The sequence below is a fragment of the Triticum urartu genome, chromosome 4A (assembly GCF_056163025.1).
Source record: "Triticum urartu cultivar PI428250 chromosome 4A, HENAU_Tu73, whole genome shotgun sequence".
Lineage (NCBI taxonomy): Eukaryota > Viridiplantae > Streptophyta > Magnoliopsida > Poales > Poaceae > Triticum > Triticum urartu.
This window is the reverse complement of record NC_141876.1, coordinates 102,390,140-102,410,853: the sequence shown is the minus strand read 5'-3', so window position 1 is coordinate 102,410,853 and position 20,714 is coordinate 102,390,140. Positions and strand designations below refer to the sequence as shown.

Here is a 20,714-nt window from a genome sequence, read left to right as displayed (position 1 = left end):
CCTGTGCTTACCCCTACGTTCCCGATTGTTCGGCTAGGGAGTAAAGGGAGCACCTCTGTGATTGTCACGGTCGGGTCATCCGAGCTTTGACCTCAGACTGGGTGAAGCCGAAAGTTAGCGCTCTTACTGTTTTCAATCATGGTCGACACACAACGGAACTCATGAGTACAAAAAATCTATTGCACAAGTCTCATGGTAATAATGAGCACCGAAGAAAGGTATCGGTGGGGGTACTATTTTCTTCGAAGATGCTTCTTACACTTCGTTAGTAATATAGCATAAGTTCCCTGAGCGTGCTTTATCTATTACAGCCTTATGGCCTGGTCATCGGAAACACCGTCAATACTCTCGACAGGCAGAGTACATGGCACTTTTCGGCCCTTGGCCGAAGAGGGAGAAGCCAACGGTCGGTTAAGACGGGTTTAAAGTTCGGGTGAACACAAATATGATATAAGTACTTCGGTACATACAATCATTATACATAAAATTCTTACCCAAGTCACTTGGGGGCTCTTAAAATTTATATATGAGCTGTAAATGTGTTTTCTTCTTGGTCGTTGTCAAAACACGACAGAAGCACATTTTTTTCTTTCTCTTCCAATTTTCGGATTGGCACCGAACACTTGATATTGTTCGGACGTCATGTTTTTACTGACGTTTTTGGTTTTCCAAGCTTTTTGGCACTTTTAAACTATTTGTGTGTTTTCAGCACAAGCCTCGCAGTGCAACACCGGACACCTTTAGAGATTCGGCAAAAACATTCTCGGATCTCACTATATATGCATTGGTTTCGAATTGTGTCTTCGATCAATAGTTGGGTTGCCCGGCTCCTGTGCTTGCCTCCTACGTTCCGCTTTGTTCGGCTAGATGTGCAAAGGGAGAACCACTGCGATTCTGCTTCCAGCTCACATGGTTAAGCACCTCAGTGGAGAAAGCCGAAAACTGACTGTCACAATAAGCGTAAACTGGCCAGCGATCCGATGACGGTGTTAAATGACGGGCCATTCATAACAATGGCCGAAGTGTTTACGGCTTGACCTCGACTGTCGCCGAACACTACCGGGGGCTATTAACTGGCCTCCCAAACTAGATCCTCGATATTTTGCTCTTACATTAGAGTTGAGGTTTCATGATCATGCTTAGCATGACAACCCAAAGAAAGGAACCGATAGTGGGACTATTTTCTTTGGAAGACATTTCTTATGTTAAACAGTAATATAACATATCTCTCTGCGTACCTTTGTTTATAAAACCGTATGGCCAGATTGCCTTGTTTGTCATAAATCTTTGCCCTCATAAAGGCTTTATAAAGTAGGACAAACACTCCTCGGCTATTAGCCGAGGAGGTGGAAGCCGATGGTTGGTCAACAAAGTTTTGTACAATGCGGATCCGAGCATTAATGACGTAAAGTACTTGGATACATAGAGTCATTACACATAATTTGTGATTTTACTATGGATGTCGATCCTTAATTCGGCCACCCGTGCCCGCATTAAGGCTCGGGGGCTACTGGGCTTCGGGCTTATTATTTACAAATATTAAAGGGGCACATCGATCCCCTGATCTGGTGTTGCCACCCGACCAGTGTCTAGGGGGCTACTGCATTGCCTGTTCAATGCAGAAAATTTTAAGTGCAATACAGTTTCCAACGAGATTTTGATCCTCGGGTTGGTCGGCCGCACCCAACCTGACTCGAGGACTGAGCACACCGCTTTTTGTGTCCCAAAGTATTTTGCCGAGTTAGGACTTGATCCTCAGGCCGATTTTGCAAATCAACCTGAGTCTCAGCGGCCACTGGGATCAGCGGTCTTATGTCATCCTTCAGGCGCATCTCGGGTTTTAGACCGATACACACCTTGAGGGCTACTGACTATATATCTCGGCAGAGAATAAATTGCACCAATCAAAAATATTGACAAAAATTGGCCCACAGTCGGGGTGGTGCACCACCTTGGAAGCAGTCCGACATAAAGCTCGGGCGCTAGTGGCTGGCTCCATAGAGGGCATTTCCAGCATTAAGCTCGGCTAAACTCCTTTAACTTTTTTGGACCAAGATGATCTATGACATCTTGGATATAGTCCGGCGTTGGAGCTTGGACACAGTCCGGCGTTGGAGCTCGGATAAATTTCGGCGTTGGAGCTCGGAAGCAGTCCGGCATAGGTGCTCGGCTGCAAAACATACCTCGAATGCAGTCCAGCATTAGAGCTCGGACGCAAGAGGACACTGCCTCCCGGGAACAACTTCAAACCCGAGGTGTGGCATAAAAATAACAAGGCATTGATAAAGGCCAGAAACTTAAAGGGGCTCCTCGGATACCCGACGTGTAAACTCGTCGAATGCATTTCGGCGATCCTCAAGATCGAAGATGAGAAGATTTGTTAAACCAGTTTTCAAGACCGACAACCGAAGATGAAGAACAGTTCGAAAGAATCGAGGAGCGTCCCTAACTCGAAGACCGGTTCAGGGGGCTACTGACGGTGTCCTGGACCAGGGGGTACTCACCACGTCGTCTCCTGGTCTGTTAGATTGGGCCGAGGACCCCCATGGTCGTATACTCATGGGCCAGTTCGGACAACTGTCGCATACATGGAAGATTCCACAAGACTTGGTGATCAAGACAAGGACTCCTCCCCACCGGCGTATTCGGCTAGGAATCTTGTTATCCTAGGCCTCTGGTGCATTATATAAACCGAGGCCAGGCTAGTCGATAGATCATATACAACAATCATACCATAGGCTAGCTTCTAGGGTTTTAGCCTCTATGATCTCGTGGTAGATCAACTCTTGTAATACTCATATCATCAATATCAATCAAGCAGGACGTAGGGTATTACCTCCATCAAGAGGGCCTGAACCTGGGTAAACATCGTGTCCCCTGCCTCCTGTTACCATCGATCCTAGACGCGTAGTTCAGGACCCCCTACCCGAGATCCGCCGGTTTTGACACCGACAACAAGTTCAAAATGAAGGATGGTGAAGGTGTCGCTGAAATGTATTCTAGGCTTGCTCTCATCACAGATGCGATTGCCGGCTTAGGAAGTGAAGAGAGGACTGATAGATTCATCATCAAGAAGATCCTAAGATCCTGGGATGGAAATATGATACCGTGTGCACATTGATCCAAATGATGCCCAATTACAAAGATCTCAAGCCAATGGAAGTCATTGGAAGAATTGTTGCTCATGAGATGTCACTCAAGGATAAATAAGAGCTTCACAACAAGTCAAGTGGTGCTTACAAAGCCTCATGTGATGCTCCTACATCATCAAGTGAGAAACATGTTGGAAATATGCCCTAGAGGCAATAATAAAATGGTTATTATTATATTTCCTTGTTCATGATAATTTTCTATTGTTCATGCTATAATAGTATTAACTGGAAACCGTAATACATGTGTGAATACATAGATCGTAATATGTCCCTAGTAAGCCTCTAGTTGACTAGCTCGTTGATCAATAGATGGTCATGGTTTCTTGACCATGGACATTGGATGTCATTGATAACGGGATCACATCATTAGGAGAATGATGTGATGGACAAGACCCAATCTTAAGCGTAGCACAAGATCGTGTAGTTCGTTTGCTAAAGCTTTTCTAATGTCAAGTATCATTTCCTTAGACCATGAGATTGTGCAACTCCCGGATACCGTAGGAATGCTTTGGGTGTACCAAACGTCACAACGTAACTGGGTGGCTATAAAGGTGCACTACAGGTATCTCCAAAAGTGTCTGTTGGGTTGGCACGAATCGAGACTGGGATTTGTCACTCTGTATGATGGAGAGGTATCTCTGGGCCCACTCGGTAATGCATCATCATAATGAGCTCAATGTGACTAAGGAGTTAGCCACGGGATCATGCGTTACGGAACGAGTAAAGTGACTTGCCGGTAACGAGATTGAACGAGGTATTGGGATACCGACGATCGAATCTCGGGCAAGTAACATACTGATAGACAAAGGGAATTGTATATGGGATTGATTGAATCCTCGACATCGTGGTTCATCCGATGAGATCATCGTGGAACATGTGGGAACCAATATGGGTATCCAGATCCCGCTATTGGTTATTGGCCGGAGAGATGCCTCGGTCATGTCTGCATGGTTCCCGAACCCATAGGGTCTACACACTTAAGGTTCGGTGGCGCTAGAGTTGTTATGGGAAATAGTATGTGGTTACCGAAGGTTGTTCGGAGTTCCGGATGAGATCCCGTACATGACGAGGAGTTCCGGAATGGTCCGGAGGTGAAGATCGATATATTGGACGAATGGTATTGGAGTCCAGAATTGTTCCGGGGGTACCAGGTGACGACCAGCGTGTCCGAAAGGTGTTTCGGAGGCCCCGACAAGCGTTGGGGGGCCTTATGGGCCAAGGGGAGGGGGCACACCAACCCACTAAGGGGCTGTGTGCCCCTCCCAACCCCTCTCACGTAACCTGGAGAGGTGGGGGCGCCTCCCCTAGGGCAGCCACCCCTCCCAGCTTGGGGGGCAAGTCTTCTAGGGGTGGGGGCGCCCAAACCCATCTAGGGTTTCCCATGTGGCCTCCGCCCCTCCCCTAGGGTACCCTAGGGCTTCTCCTCCTCCCCCCTTCCCCCTATATATAGTGAGGGAGAGAGAGGGCAGCCGCACCCTTCCCCTGGTGCAGCCCCTCCCCCTCTCCTACACCTCCTCCTCCTCCGTAGCGCTTGGCGAAGCCCTGCCGGAGAACCACGAGCTCCATCACCACCACGCCGTCGCGTTGTCGGAGTTATCTCTCAACTTCTCCTCTCCCCTTGCTAGATCAAGAAGGAGGAGACGTTCCCGGGCTGTACGTGTGTTGAACGCGGAGGCGCCATTGTTCGGCGCTTAGATCGGAATCGACCGCGATCTGAATCGCTGCGTGTACGACTCCACCAACCGCGTTCTTGTAACGCTTTCGCTTAGCGATCTTCAAGGGTATGAAGATGCACTCCCTCTCTCTCGTTGCTAGCATCTCCTAGATTGATCTTGGTGACACGTAGGAAATTTTTGAATTATTGCTACGTTCCCCAACAAAACAAGCCTTCAATGAGGAATTGAGCCTAATGGTGAAGAGTTTAAACAAGTTCTACAAGAGTAGAAGCAAAGAAAGAAGTTCCAAGTCAAGGTCCTACAATGACAAAAGATCTTCTAGTCGTGAGCATAATTGCTACAATTGTGGAAGACCCGGACACTACTCCAATGAGTGTGCGGCTCCCTACAAAAGAAGAGAAGACTCACCCGAAAGGAGAAGTAGAAGAGAAGAATCACTTCCAAGAAAGAGAAGGAGTAGAGATGATTGTTATGAACGAAGAACCTCTCACAGAAGCAAGGATTCAGAAAGGAAGGGCAAGTCATCAAGGAGCTACACAAAACGGAGACATCAAGCTCATATTGGTGAATGGGTATCCGGCTCCGACTCCGACCACCACTCCGAGAGAAGTTATCACTCCGACTCCGAATATACTTAAGATGAAGGTGTTGCCGGTCTAGCACTTGTGTCAACCAACTCCTATGACATATTTGATTCACCAAATGAAGAAATTGGAAGATGCTTCATGGCTAAAGGCCCAAAGGTATCACACCCCGAGTATGTTGATTTCAATAGTGATGAAGATGATTTGCTAGGTGATGATGATTTACTTGTTGACAAGTCTAGTGATGAAAACTATGATGAACTTGCTATTAATCATGCTAATCAAGATAAACAAATGATGATGATAAGAAGGAGATTGAGCGTCTAAGAACTAAACACTCTTAAGTTAGCTCATGAAACTACCTTGGAAGATCATCGAGAGCTTTAAAGACTCATGAGAAGCTACTCTTTGAAAAGATCAACCTTGAGCAAGAGCATGGGTTCTTAAAAGCAATCAACGATGATCTTCGCAAGAAAAGTTCTTCTTACATTGCCAAGCATTTACTCTTGTCTACTTACATGCCACAAGTAAAATCTAGCAACAAGAGTAAGAAAGATTCTTCTTCTAGTGGTAACAATAACCATGTTAAATCCAATATTGTTGCTTCTAGTAGTTATCTTAATTCCACTAATGATTCTCCTAGCCAAGTTACACTTGAGCAAGAAAATAGCTTATTGAAGGGAATTGTAGAGAAAGGTGTTTACAAGAGCCTTGCTGGAAGTAAGCAATTTGAGGAAATTGTACGCAAGCAAGGAAGGCACCGGAAGAATCAAGGTGTTAGTTTTGAACGAAAGTTCAATGCCAATGGAGTTGAGTGGGAAGAAGATCAATAACCTATGACGAAGTTTGTTCCTCAACAAGAGAAGTATGATCCTACTTCTTTCAAGGGGACACAAGCTCAAGATGATCTTCCACCACAAGATCACAAGCAAAAAGGCAAGGACAAACTTCAAGAAGAGATTGATGCATTTGAAGAAGCTCCCAAGGCCTTGGTCAAGTGGGTTCCTAAGACTACATCAAGTTCTACTTCATCAAGTACGACTACAACTCCAAGGATTCCCATCAACGTTATGTGGATCCCGAAGAAGAAGAACTAGAGAGTTCTTGAGGATGACTCCGCCAACATACTTCACTCATATCATCTTGGCGAGGACAAGTGCAAACAACTTCCACATCTTGCACTAGTTCAAGGAGTCACGAACCCTCTTATTGGTAAGACAAGGGACAAGGTAAACCAATGCTTTCATGGACATCATCTTGTGTGAACTTCACTCTATGTCTATGGATATCCTTGTTTGTTCCTTGTGGGACTAACCCATGTAGGTATTAAAAGTGCAACTCACTACAATGGATTTCTTGGAATGATCTACATCAACATTGATCATCCACATCTTCAACATCTACATGAAGTCATCATCGACAAAGCCCAAGGTTAAGTTCATCCCTCTTAGGGGGGGGATATCACATCTAGGGGGAGCTTTATTCAAAATATTGAGCTAAAGCAACTCTAATGGTGTGAGCACAACAATGCTTTATGTAAAAATGGTAACCCCACTTGTGCTTAAACGATGAGTATGATCTATGATCAAATGTTCTCATTTGACTCCTAATACTAATATATAGATGACCTAGTCATCGCCAATTGCTTGATAGATGTTAGAGTGTTTGTGCATGCTTTGTCACATATTTCATTTGCCATTTTATTATGTGAGCATGTTGGTTACATATTTTACTCGTTCGAGGACATCCATTTGTTGCTTTGATTGTTTGGCTCATTTTCTTTTGCCAAATGGATGGACAAGAATGCCTGTCGGTGTCAAAACCGGCGGATCTCGGGTAGGGGGTCCCGAACCATGCGTCTAAGGCGGATGGTAACAGGAGACAAGGGACACGATGTTTACCCAGGTTCGGGCCCTCTTGATGGAGGTAATACCCTACGTCATGCTTGATTGTTCTTGTTGATATGAGTATTACAAGAGTTGATCTACCACGAGATCATAGAGGCTAAACCCTAGAAGCTAGCCTATGGTATGATTGTATGTTGTCCTACAGACTAAACCCTCCGGTTTATATAGGCACTGGAGGGGCTAGGGTTACACAGAGTCGGTTACAAGGGAGGAGATCTACATATCCGTATTGCCTAGCTTGCCTTCCACGCCAAGGAGAGTCCCATCCGGACACGATACGAAGTTTTCAATCTTGTATCTTCATAGTCCAACAGTCCGGCCAAAGGATATAGTCCGGCTGTCCGGAGACCCCCTAATATAGGACTCCCTCAGTAGCCCCTGAACCAGGCTTCAATGATGATGAGTCCGACGCGCAGTATTGTCTTCGGCATTGCAAGGCGGGTTCCTCCTCCGAATACTCCACAGGAGATTTTGAACCTAGGAATAGTGTCCAGCTCTGCAAAACAATTTCCACATACCACCGTAGAGAGAATAATATTTCCACAAATCTAATCTGCTGACTGTTTTGACAGCACGATGTCATGTCATGGCCAGGTCATTATCCGAACCGTTTCTCCCAACCAGCACTGCACATATTGCGAGGCAGTTTCCTTGACACGTCTCGTCGAAGCAGAGATCGTGTCCCTCTTATTATGGGATTCTCATCAATACGGACGTGGGTAACCCACTCATGCCCGTTGGCATGACTCCTCGATTTTAGGCGAGTCCAAAACGGCCGCGAGGAGGACGCTTGACATTCACCCTCTTTATAAAGAGGCCAAGACCTGTCCTTTTTTCCTCTCATGCTCAATCAAATCCTTCCCTCGCCTCGAGTTCCAACACCCCACGCTCAGGTCAGGCGCTTCGGACCTTCAACCATGTCCGGATCCAACCTCCAAGGTCGGTGGATGCCTTCCTCTGTTATAGAGGAGGACATCAAGAAGCTGAGAGAGGCCAGATATCTGACCGCCGAAATTTCCCACAGGTTGCCCGCCTGAGGGCAGGTCATCCCCACTCCCAAACCCAACGAGAGCGTTGTGTTCATCTCTCACTTCCTCCGAGGACTAGGCCTCGCTCTGGATCCCTTTGTTAGGGGGCTCATGTTCTATTATGGGTTGGATTTCCATGATCTGGCCCCAGATTCCCTCCTTCACATCTCGTCGTTCATCATCGTATGTGAGGCCTTCCTTCGCATCCCCCTCACTTCGTCCTGTGGCTCAAGACCTTCAATGTGAAGATGAAGATGATCGAGGGGCGGCTCGCAGAGTGCGGAGGTGCCGTAATAAGCAAAAGCGCTGATGTTCCATTGGCAGAGGGTTCCTTCCGAGAGGTGTCCAGTTTGTGGCAGCGGGAGTGGTTTTATATCACAGCTCCCCGAAGTGCCAAGTGGGTAGCCGCCCCTGCCTTTCTCTCGGGCCCCCACCACAACTGACGCCATGGATCAGTAGGGGGCTGAGCTGGGATCCGGCAAAGGATGTGCCGATATTGCAGAGCCGCATCCGAGATCTCTTTGAGAGAGACTTCAGCCTGGTTATGGTAATGCAAGTTATGCTAGTTCGTCGAGTCCAGCCTTGCAAACGCCGACCCCTCCGTATGTGGGAATTCAACCCGGAAGGACCGTGAACTATTCAACACTTCCTCGGCATGACGCTCGAAGAGATGTACAAATTGTTCTTCGGACCCCAAATAGAGTGTCCGGACACCACCGAGGATGCGGGTCTGAGCTTCAACCGCCCTGATACCCAAGTAATCCCATGGCCGAACACTCTGTCCTTTTATTTATCATGACATCATTCTGAAAAGTCGCTCTTTGACCAGGACTGGATAACAAAGGCGAAGATGATCAGGTGTTCGGCCCCCCTTCCCGAAGGCTTGGCCAATCCAGTACTGGATAGAATGCTCGAGCCGGCGCCTCATCAGGTGCCCTCAAAGGAAGATGAAGGGGGAATAAAGAAGCCGAAAGCGGGCCTCACTCGCTACTCGTCCCAATCGGGGGAATGAGCGCCTCCGTGAGGGAGGATAACCAAGGAGAAGAATCTGACATTCCCTCTCCCCGGGGAAGGAAGAGGATCACCTCTAAACATCCGGAAACCAAGGTTTCCAAACGGGAGAAGAAATCTTCACCAGAGGGTCCTGCCTCGGAGGGTATTCTTGCCGCACAATGTACGCACGGGGATCAACCCTCTACCGAGCTGTAATTAATCAAAAGGTATTTTAATAGTGAAAGTGTCCTACCTTACTTCTGGAGACAATAATCGAAGCTTATATCTTGTAGTTCGGATCGTAGCCCTTCTCGACAGAGTTTGTCTTCGGGGGATCTTCTTCCGGAGATGATGGAGAACGAAACGCCTCACCCTGCCACCCCGCCTCATGAGGCGAGCGACCCTGAAGTGTCATTGCGGAGGGTCTCTCCTGATCCACGCCTCACCCTGCCACAATGTCGGTGTCAAAACCGGCGGATCTCGGGTAGGGGGTTCCGAACTGTGCGTCTAGGCTGGATGGTAACAGGAGACAAGGGACACGATGTTTTTTACCCAGGTTCGGGCCCTCTCGATGGAGGTAATACCCTACTCCTGCTTGATTAATATTGATGATACGGGTAGTACAAGAGTAGATCTACCACGAGATCAAGGAGGCTAAACCCTAGAAGCTAGCCTATGGTATGATTGTTGTGTGTATTGTATATCTATCGACTAGCCTGGCCTCGGTTTATATAATGCACCGGAGGCCTAGGATAACAAGAGTCCTAGCCGAATACCCCGGTGGAGAGAAGTCCTTGTCTTGATCGCCAAGTCTTGTGGAATCTTCCTTGTATGCGGCAGCCGTCCGAACTGGCCCATGAGTATACGGCCACGGGGGTCCTCGGCCCAATCTAATAGATCGGGAGACGACGTGGTGAGTACCCCCTAGTCCAGGACACCGTCAACAAGTTTGTGGGTCAGAAGTTTACCAAGTGGAATGATGAACTCATCATGCAATTCTACTTCACAACACACTTTTATCCTGATGGGAAAATTGTCTGGATGTCTGAAGGTACTAGGTACCAGTCTACAATTGATGAATGGGCAAAATTGATCAATGCACCTAAAGAGCATGAAGATGACATAGATGTATATGCCAAGAAGAAAAAGGATCACAACTCCATGGCTAATATGTATAAGGAGATTCCTCATAAAGCCTTGGAGACTCACAAGATGGGCTCTGTCTACTATTTGCCGTATGGATTGACCACAATCAACACTATATTGAGGCATACATTGTTTCTCAAGTCTGGAGATCATAGAATGATCAGAGGTCACTCCATCAACCTGCTGCAGTTGTTTGATGTGCCCAAAAAATTCAAAGTCATGAGCCTGATTGTTGAGACAATCAAGAGGACAGCTGCAGATTAGAAGAGGTCATGTGGGTATGCTTCACACATTCAAATTCTCATCAACTCCAAGATGGACACAAGCACTTATCTTTCGGACAAGGAACATCTACCCTTGAGACCAGATTTTGAGGACAATACTGTTGTCATGAATGAAGATGAACCCACATCTGTAGAGGCATAAGAAAAGAGAGAGAAAGCTAAGGCTGAGAAAGCTGCAAAGATGCCAAGTGCTGAAGAGGCATCTCAAGTGTTTCTAAAGACTAAGCAAGATCAACTTGGATATCTGATTCAAGCCACCTTGAGGATTGAGAAGGGTTTGGCCACCCTAACTCGGAACCAAGAGAGCCTGGAAAGGATCATTGAGACTAAATTTTATAATCTTGATTTAAAGGTGACAGAGATGTAGACAGCAGTTGAGCAGCTCCAGGAAGAAGCTGAGGAGAGAAAAGGGCAGGCTACCACAGATGCCTTTCAGAGAGTGCCAAGAGGGCAGAGATCTGCTGCAGTGCCCATGGCTGACACAAGAGTAACTACATCAACACCTGCAGCCATAGCATCAGTGCCACCTCCAGTTGCCACTCCACCAGCTCTAACAACTTCCATAGATGCATTCATCCTTGGAGTCCTCTCAACGCCTCCTCCTGAAGATCAAGCCTAGAGAGACGCATAGCACTATGCATTTTCAAGCTTTTTGGTAACTTGTTGCCGAAGGGGGAGAAAGTGTATAGATCATAGGCTTCGAGAGAGAGAGAGAGCTTTGCTTCTTTTGCCTTCTTTGTCTTTTGATTGATACTTATTTGTGTGCTTGCTTGATGCTCTTTGTCTATGTGTGTGAGATACTTGTATGATCATGTGTTTGATCATATCCTACATTAATGCTTGTGCTTGGATGATGCTATCTTTCATCTCTCTTATATGATCATTCACTTTGCCTTGGGTGATGAGTGCATATTTTTACTCTCTGTCATTTTGAGCGCTCCACCAAGATGTATGTGACATGGAAGAGTAAGTCATGATCCTAATTGATTGTGCATTTGCATTCAAAAGAAAATTTTAAATAATGCACAAATTTAGGGGGAGCTATTGCTTATCACATACTTCCCAAAGCGACGATGTATTTCAATCTTATTATCATTTGTCGAAGCTTTGATCTATATGTTGTCATCAATTACCAAAAAGGGGGAGATTGAAAGTGCAACTATCCCTGGGTAGTTTTGGTAATTTCTAACAACATATAGCTCATTGAACTAATGCTCTTTCAAGATGATCATTTCAGAAAGTTCAATGAGACTAGGAATGTGGACCCCTCAAAATGCTAAGGACACATATTGGCTCAAGCTCAAGACTCTACATTTTCATTTTAGTGATCCAAGATCACATTGAGTCTGTAGGAAAAGCCAATACTATTAAAAGGGGATCGGGTGTGCTTAATGGCTTGCTTACTCAAAATGCTTAGTGATATACTCCAAAAGCCCTCAACCATTTTCTCATATCCACATATGTCCCAAACCAAAAGTCAAACTCGGCCCCACCGATTTGATCTATCCGGCACCACCGAGTTCATTTGACATAGCCACAGCCAGAAACCCTAATCAGTTCGGTCTCACAGATAGGGATCTCAGTCTCACCGAGATGGGATTGCAAACTCTATGTTTCCCTTCGTAACATTTTGGTCTAACCGAGATGAGCGATCGGTCCCATCGAGTTCGCAATGCAAACTCTCTGTTTCCCTTTCATAACGTTTCGGTCTCAACGAAATGAGCGATTCGGTACCACCGAGTTTGCCTGACCAACTCTCTATTTTCCTATTACAGAATTCGGTCCCACAGAGTTCATGTGATCAGTCTCACCAAGATTACGTTATGCCCTAACCCTAATGAATTGGTCCCACCGAGTTGATCGTATCGGTCCCACCGAAAAGCCTAACGTTCACATGCTGAACTAAATCGGTCTGACCGAGTTTCATGATTCGGTCTCACCGAGTTTGGTAAATTGTGTGTAACGGTTAGATTTTGTGTGGAGGCTATATATACCCCTCCACCCACTCTTCATTCGTGGAGAGAGCCATCCGAACGTGCCTACACTTCCAACATACATTTTCTGAGAGAGAACCACCTACTCATGTGTTGAGACCAAGATATTCCATTCCAACCACAAGAATCTTGATCTCTAGCCTTTCCCAAGTTGCTTTCCACTCAAATTATCTTTCCACCAAATCCAAATATGTGAGAGAGAGTTGAGTGTTGGGGAGACTATCATTTGAAGCACAAGAGTAAATAGTTCATCATCAACACACCATCTATTACCTTTTGGAGAGTGGTGTCTCCTAGATTGGTTAGGTGTCACCTGGGAGCCTCCGACAAGATTGTGGAGTTGAACCAATGAGTTTGTACGGCAAGGAGATCGCCTACTTCATGAAGATCTACCCTAGTGAGGCAAATCCTTCATGGGCGATGGCCATGGTGGGATATACAAGGTTGCTTCTTCGTGGGCCCTTCGTGGGTGGGGCCCTCCGTGGACTCGCCCAGTCGTTACCCTTCGTGGGTTGAAGTCTCCATCAACGTGGATGTACGGTAGCACCACTTATCGGAACCATGCCAAAAATCTTCGTGTCTACATTGCGTTTGCTCCCTCCAAACTCCTCCCTTTACCTTCATGTGCAATGTTTTTACATTCTGCTGCTATACTCTTAGACTTGCATGTGTAGGTTGATTGCTTGACTTGTGCTAAGTTGCTAAAATCTGCCAAGACTTAAAATTGAGAAAAGGATATATTTTTATTTGGTCAAATAGTCTAATCACCCCCTCTAGACATACTTTCGATCCTATAGAGGGCAGTGTCTTCTGACAAGGGTTTGTGAACTAATCGATCACGACACCCTGACGTGGGATGAACAACTTCTTAGTGACATCTTAGTTGAGGAGGATGCGAGAATTTTTTTTGCTACATCGACGAGAGATGATGTAGAAGATTTCTATGGTTGGCATTTTGACTCAAAAGGCAGGTTCTCAGTCAAGTCTACTTACAGGTTGTACGTCCGGAGAAGAGACAAGGACCATCCAGGATGCTCTAACCCTACACCAATGACCGCCGGGTCTCAACATCACTTGCTCGTTGGCCCTACTTCAGGAGGAAGTGGCCGACGGCGATTTAGCCAGCCACGAAATGATGAGCCGGTCGACGCGCCGCCACCTGTCAACGCAGGGACGCCCGCCGCGCCGCCAAGGCCAGATCGGCCGTGCCTCCTCACGCCGCGGGCTCCGCACCATCCCCATGGCGCAGGAAAGAGGAAGGCCCCTGCCACCACTGTCAGCCCCCGTGCTATAGGCCGGCGGCGTCCTTCGGCGGTGGAGGGGGGAAGGGAAGGAAGGAGAGCCCCCGGCGGCTAGGGTTTCGTCCCCACCTACGTCGGGGCGTCGCGGGGGCATGGTTAAGGAAGTTCAATACGGCGATCATTGTGGGCATGGCGGCTGGCCTTGCGACATTGGTTGTGTTCGGCGGCGGCAACTAGATCTGTTGCGACGGGCCATCTGACCTCGGATTGGCGGCGGCGGCATGGAGGGCTTGGTGGACGGGTCGACGCCATGAATGGTCTGTCTTCTAGATAGATCTGATCTGGTTGGTGCGGCCTACTCGCTGCGCGGCGGCTCAGATCGATGGCGACCTGTGCACACGATGCTTGACGGAGGTTCGTTGAGCGGATCCGGGTGAAAACCTAGTTCTCGGCTTGTTGCCAAGACCGGCGATGGCAGCACTCATTTTTGTCGTTACCTTCTTGAATGCATCACCATGGAGCTTCAGACCTCTATCTACTAGTTCCGGGGGAAACCCTAGATCAGCAGTTCGGATGACGGCGGCGCTTTGGTGTCATTCCCCCCTTGGGGGCATCATTCTTGGACGTGTATACGGGCTTGAGGGACCAGTGGACGGCTTCTTTGATGGGGTGGTGCTTCATCTTACACATTGATGACGCGGATCTCGGCGGCGTGGAGCAGTGGAGACTCGGCGTCCGATGCATGGAGATGGACTCGCACGGGAGGAGGCGTTGTCTGGTGTCATGGTGGCCTCGATGGCAGAGAGGCCTGACAAGGTCGGTGCGTTAGTTTCTGCACAAGATTGGTGCATTAGTTTCTGCTCTGAAGAAGGATTGATGGAAGACGGCGGCGACGACACATGATAGTGCATCGGATCGGTTTGTACCCCAAATCCACTATGTGGCTTGGTTCGGGCCTCCGGCTTTAGATGTTAGGCTTTGGTGCGATTTTTGTTTGGTATTAGGTCCGGACTATCGGCACCCCTTCATTAAGTGGATAGGAGTAGCGATAGTTGTTGCTAAGATGGTGGCTTTAGACTACATGATGTACTACTTTGTAAGGTCTTTATGAATAATTAATAAAAATGACTGCATGCATCGTCCAGATGTAGAGGTCAGGGATAATCCTCCTTTTCTAAAAAAACGAAACGATAAGAACATTATATTCCAACAGTGCGCAATCCCACTCTTCAACATCGAATGCAACATCAACGTCGGCTTACTTTGCAAGGCCAGCCGCCCCTGTTACAGTTGCTAAATACTGCCAAGGCACTAACGCTGCACGCGCCAACAGTAAACTCAGCGCATTACAGGCTTACAAACGTGTGCGAGGTTTGTGCTTCAAGTGTGGGGAGCCATAGGGCAAGAATCACACTTGTCTCCAAACAGTTCAGATTCACATTATTGAGGAGCTACTGGCCATGTCTGGTTCTGACGATGTGCTCGGTAACAGTACTGCTAACAAAGCTGGACCAATTGAATCTACCCTCTGCTTCTCGCCCACACAATAGATGAACTCCAACAAGTATCTTTCGTCTTTTGGGGATGATTAGGGTGTGCTACATATCAACCCAGGTAGATATGGCGTCTCAGCAATTGCCCGATGTATCGAGTCCATCCTAGTCCGTGATTTTGGTGCTAATTGGGACATTGTAGCAAGACTTCTTCTTGACAAGTTGGTGGTGGCAACTCTGCAAGTTTCATTTTTTATGATGCTCTTCGAGTACCCACCATTGATTTCTGGGATGAAAATCCTAAGTCCGACCTTCATTGGTTGTACTTGGCAGTAGCGGCATGCGCTCCCTTGTTGAAGAGATGATCTGGAGTTTGCCAGGACTTTCTCCCTTGGGTGAAAACCAATTATCTGACTTGTATTGTTGGATCCGGCGAGAATGAGGTTCATGCACCATTACCGTCCTGAAGGCGTCGATGCTGGGGACCTTCTGGTACTCTTGATGCTGCATATGACAGTGGTAGTTGTTGATGTTGTGTTGCAACGGGTTATTCACATCACCTTGACCTTTTCAAGTCTTTTTTTATTTTGTTTGTAGCTATGTGCATCCTCGATATCGCAACCAGCTCCGGATATCATGTTTCTTGCAGAGGTTGAATGTAATTGGCATCAATATATTACTGCTCTTTCAAAAAAAAAATCAGTGGCTTTGTTTGTTAGGGCGTGGGCGGCTAAAACATAAAGCTCGACGAGTAGCGCATAGCTGATTTGTGCCGGTCATGCTACTCTCTCCGTCTAAATATATGGTTTTTTTAGATTTGAATATGGACTATATACAGATGAATATGCATGTATTTTAGAGTGTAGATTCATTTATTTTGCTTTGTATGTATTTTATAATAGAATCTTTAAAAAAGACTTATTTTCAGAAATGGAGGGAGTACTTTGTTGGATGTAAAAATAAAGTAATGATAATTTGGTGGCCTGCAATTGTGGAACGAGCTCCGTAGACCGTAAAAGATTCAGGGCCTCTTTGATTCACAGGATTACAAAAACACTGGAATAGAAAGAATACAGGAAATCTATAGGGTTGCAGTTGTAAAACAGAGGATTGAAAAACAGTGAAAAGTATAGGAATATGAAATAAATGAAACGTTTGAAATGCAGGAACTGAAATCAAAGGAATGCATTATTTAGTAGAGAAACCATGCGCTGGTATGCAACTTTGTCCCTCTTGCCTCGGTCTTTGTGTAAAAAAGAGGTCTGACTCAATGTTTCACTTCATGCGAAATCACAGGAAACCAACAATGTTTCTCTGGATTGCAACAGTATTCCTCCATACTTGTTCCTGCAAATCAAACATTGCTATAGTAGCAAATCCTATGGAATGAGAATTCCTGCGTTTTTCCTATGAAAAATCCTTTGAGGAGGCCTCACATTTTTTAGGGAGAGTAAAGATTCACACTTTTGTAGGAAAAGTAAAGATACACATTCTATGTAGACTTGTGAATCTTCCGGAGAGAACAATAGAACAGGATACCGACAGACAGGTCAGCCATCCTATACGTACTGAATCTCTTGGAGGAAACACTGAAACTGAAAGCCGACGGCCAGCAATCCAGCATGCATGCATGCCCTGATCCGGCAGATGCAGAGAACCATGGACTTTTCAGCTGCCTACTACACCTATATTATAATTTCTAGCAAAACGACGGTGCGTCGGGTCGTGGACCGTTGCAGAGCGAGGAGGACGCTGTTCTTTCAGCAGCTGGTTTTCTCGGTCGCCCCGGTTTTCCCTCACCAAGTCAGCCCTCTCGGGCCTCATCGCCGGTTTTTTACTCTGTTTCGGCTGCCGTTGACCTCCAGCCCCTTGGCCACGCCGCCACGGTTTCCATATACCACACGGGGCCGAGGTTTGAAACCAGCGGAGTCGCGCGCAGCGCTGCAGGCAGGCGAACGGAGGCTGGACACCCCTGTTTCGGCCGCCTTGTCCAAGCAAAACAATGCAACTTCTTTCCCTACTTGCACTCCAAGCATACCCTTAATTACTCGCCGATTCCTCCAGAACCAGGACTATATATACACGGCTCGCCTCGCCTTCGTTCCTCACCAAAATCTACAGCCAACGAACTGCAGAGCAGAAACAGCGACAGAGATCCGTCTTCTTCCTCTTCGAGTTCTTGGAGCTTGCGACCGACAGGGACGGGGATGGCGACCGCCGGGAAGGTGATCAAGTGCAAAGGTTTGTTTGTTTCTGACAGAGCAGCTAGTTTCATCTGATTTTGATTTGATTGACGTTGGAGGGTGGAGATCTAAATTGCATGGTTGATTGCAGCGGCGGTGGCATGGGAGGCCGGGAAGCCGCTGTCGATCGAGGAGGTGGAGGTGGCGCCGCCGCAGGCCATGGAGGTGCGCGTCAAGATCCTCTACACCGCCCTCTGCCACACCGACGTCTACTTCTGGGAAGCCAAGGTATCCACACAAACACACAATTGCATCTCGTAGTCAGGACGGGTATGGTGACGAAGACACGTGGATCAATGGATAGATAATTAACTTGCCATGTTCTGCTTGGGTTTGTTTGTGCAGGGGCAAACTCCGGTTTTCCCTAGGATCTTGGGCCATGAAGCTGGAGGGTATGCATCCTCTCTGTCTCTGTCTTATTCTGTTTCATCTTTGTTGCTTGGAGGAATCTTGAATCCTAAATCATAGTTTATTCATGTTGGCTTTCTAGTTTTAGTCAGAGTGAATCCTGATCTGTCAGTGCTACTAGATTGACAACTATATACAGCAAGTGCCCGTATTTTATTGCCATGGGATAAAGCATATGAAGAATCACGACACAACACTGATCATTATTTATTCACACTAGCTTCTAATTATAGTCATCCTGATTCCTGAACACTGATCTGTCAGTGGTATTAGATTGATACCTACATACAGCAAGTGTGCATATCTTATTGCCATGGGATAAAACATACTATGAAGAATCATGTTTAAACGTCATCCATGACGCAAGCTCACACTGTAAAGTGCTTTGGACAATCATATGGTTTTGGACTAGTTAATTTTGTCAGCTGCCGACCTCCTCATTATATCTTTACCACGTTTTTGTCAGCTGCCGACCTCCTCGTTATATCTTTACCACGTTTATAATCAAAGATTCCTTGGCAGTTGTCAATTTTATTAAAGTGGACCTTTTCTGCATTTTATTGAATGATGAGTATTATGTTTGCTTTTTGTAGTTTATCTTTTCTGCTAACTTTACTGACTTGCTTCTTGTTGCAGCATTGTTGAAAGTGTCGGAGAGGGTGTTACCGAACTCGTGCCGGGTGACCATGTCCTCCCGGTGTTCACTGGCGAGTGCAAGGACTGTGCCCACTGCAAGTCAGAGGAGAGCAACCTCTGTGACCTCCTCAGGATCAACGTGGATCGTGGCGTGATGATCGGTGATGGGGAGTCTCGCTTCACCATCAATGGGAAACCGATCTTCCACTTCGTCGGGACCTCCACCTTCAGCGAGTACACCGTGATCCATGTCGGGTGCCTCGCCAAGATCAACCCAGAGGCGCCCCTTGACAAAGTTTGTGTTCTCAGCTGTGGTATCTCAACTGGTAAGAGATGGCTCCTCATGCCATTGTTTCCAAATGAAACACAATGTTCAGGGTGACTCCTTTTAGTTGCTGAATTGTCATTTCCTGCAGGACTTGGTGCTACCCTCAATGTTGCGAAACCGAAAAAGGGTTCGACGGTGGCCATTTTCGGTCTTGGAGCTGTAGGCCTTGCTGTGAGTGACGTTCCAAGTTGTTTTTGTTGTACGACATTTTTTTGCAGGCTGCAGAGAATTATGTACTACATCCATGACTAATTACTGTGTGCTTCTCGCATGATCAGGCCATGGAAGGGGCCAAGATGTCTGGGGCATCAAGGATCATTGGTGTGGATTTGAACCCTGCAAAATACGAACAAGGTACGATCTGCCTCAGAGAAACCAAGGATATCTTAGAATATTTTTTTGGATGGAACACTGAACATCATGCACATTATTTTTCAGCCAAGAAATTTGGATGCACTGACTTTGTGAACCCAAAGGACCACACCAAGCCCGTGCAAGAGGTATGTTCATGCCCCTCAGTACACTGCCTGTGCCATAAAAGTATAAAACTCACTGTTCAATGTTGCTCTCCAGGTGCTTGTCGAGATGACCAATGGTGGAGTCGACCGCGCAGTTGAGTGCACTGGCCACATCGACGCCATGATCACCGCCTTCGAATGTGTCCATGATGTACGTAGCTCTCAATATACCTATATATAGTCTCTACTCCAATGATAATTATTTGAAATCTATTTTTAGAGTTTAGACTGAATGATGATAATTATTTGAAATCTATTTTTAGAGTTTAGACTGAATGATGAAATCTTCTGTATGCAGGGGTGGGGCGTGGCGGTGCTGGTGGGCGTCCCGCACAAGGAGGCGGTGTTCAAGACAAGCCCGATGAACTTGCTCAACGAGAGGACCCTGAAGGGCACCTTCTTCGGCAACTACAAGCCGCGGACCGACCTCCCGGAAGTCGTGGAGATGTACATGAGGAAGGAGCTGGACGTGGAGAAGTTCATCACCCACAGCGTGCCCTTCTCGCAGATCAACACGGCGTTCGACCTCATGCTCAAGGGGGAGGGCCTGCGTTGCGTCATGAGGATGGACGAGTAGATGGTCTCTTATTCATCGTGTGTCTCTTTGTTTTAGTGTTCACGGTTTGGTCTTTGGTTTCATTGCGTCTGTCGGCAGCTTTCAGTTAGCATGTAAATTACTATTAGTAAGTGTGTCACAATAGCGTGCAATTTCTGTGTTAATATTGGCGTCTTCCGTTGCAAATCAGTTCTTCTATTTTTTCTTCATTCTTGAATGCAGAAAGCTTTAGATTTAAACTGTTTACTTACATAAATGACACAGAAATAGATTTGAAGATACAAATATACTATTATTATGATGATCTCAAGCAGTATACTATCAAATTTCAACTTTACAAATTTTCCTGCGACCAAATAAGTCGCTGTTCTTGACAGCCCTTCCATCAGGGAAGATGGTTTGGATAGTGCCGGAGTGATTCTAGGCGTCAACAAGGGTGCGTCCTCTTTGCATGAAGTAAAGCCAATGAGTAGTAACTCAACTTGCCGAAATACCTTGGAGTTTTTTTTATAATTACAAAAAAAAAG

At 46.6% G+C, this 20,714-nt stretch overlaps 1 protein-coding gene across 1 annotated transcript; it reads left to right on the top strand.

Annotated features, from left to right (window-relative positions):
• The first annotated feature begins 17,427 nt into the window (after positions 1–17,427).
• On the top strand, positions 17,428–20,396 carry LOC125550872 (alcohol dehydrogenase 3). Its single transcript, XM_048713981.2, has 9 exons — positions 17,428–17,739; positions 17,833–17,969; positions 18,087–18,133; positions 18,786–19,111; positions 19,202–19,284; positions 19,392–19,467; positions 19,552–19,613; positions 19,687–19,782; positions 19,930–20,396. The coding sequence occupies exons 1-9, from the start codon at positions 17,706–17,708 to the stop codon at positions 20,206–20,208; spliced, it is 1,140 nt and encodes a 379-aa protein (XP_048569938.1). The 5' UTR covers positions 17,428–17,705; the 3' UTR covers positions 20,209–20,396.
• The last annotated feature ends 318 nt before the right edge of the window (positions 20,397–20,714 follow it).

Bases quoted from the DNA above. Each gene is read 5' to 3' on its own strand.
- LOC125550872 (XM_048713981.2), top strand. From the start codon at position 17,706: ATGGCGACCGCCGGGAAGGTGATCAAGTGCAAAG. The intron at 19,614-19,686 runs GTATGTTCATGC...GTTGCTCTCCAG, and splicing joins ACACCAAGCCCGTGCAAGAG to GTGCTTGTCGAGATGACCAA. The intron at 19,783-19,929 runs GTACGTAGCTCT...TTCTGTATGCAG, and splicing joins CCTTCGAATGTGTCCATGAT to GGGTGGGGCGTGGCGGTGCT.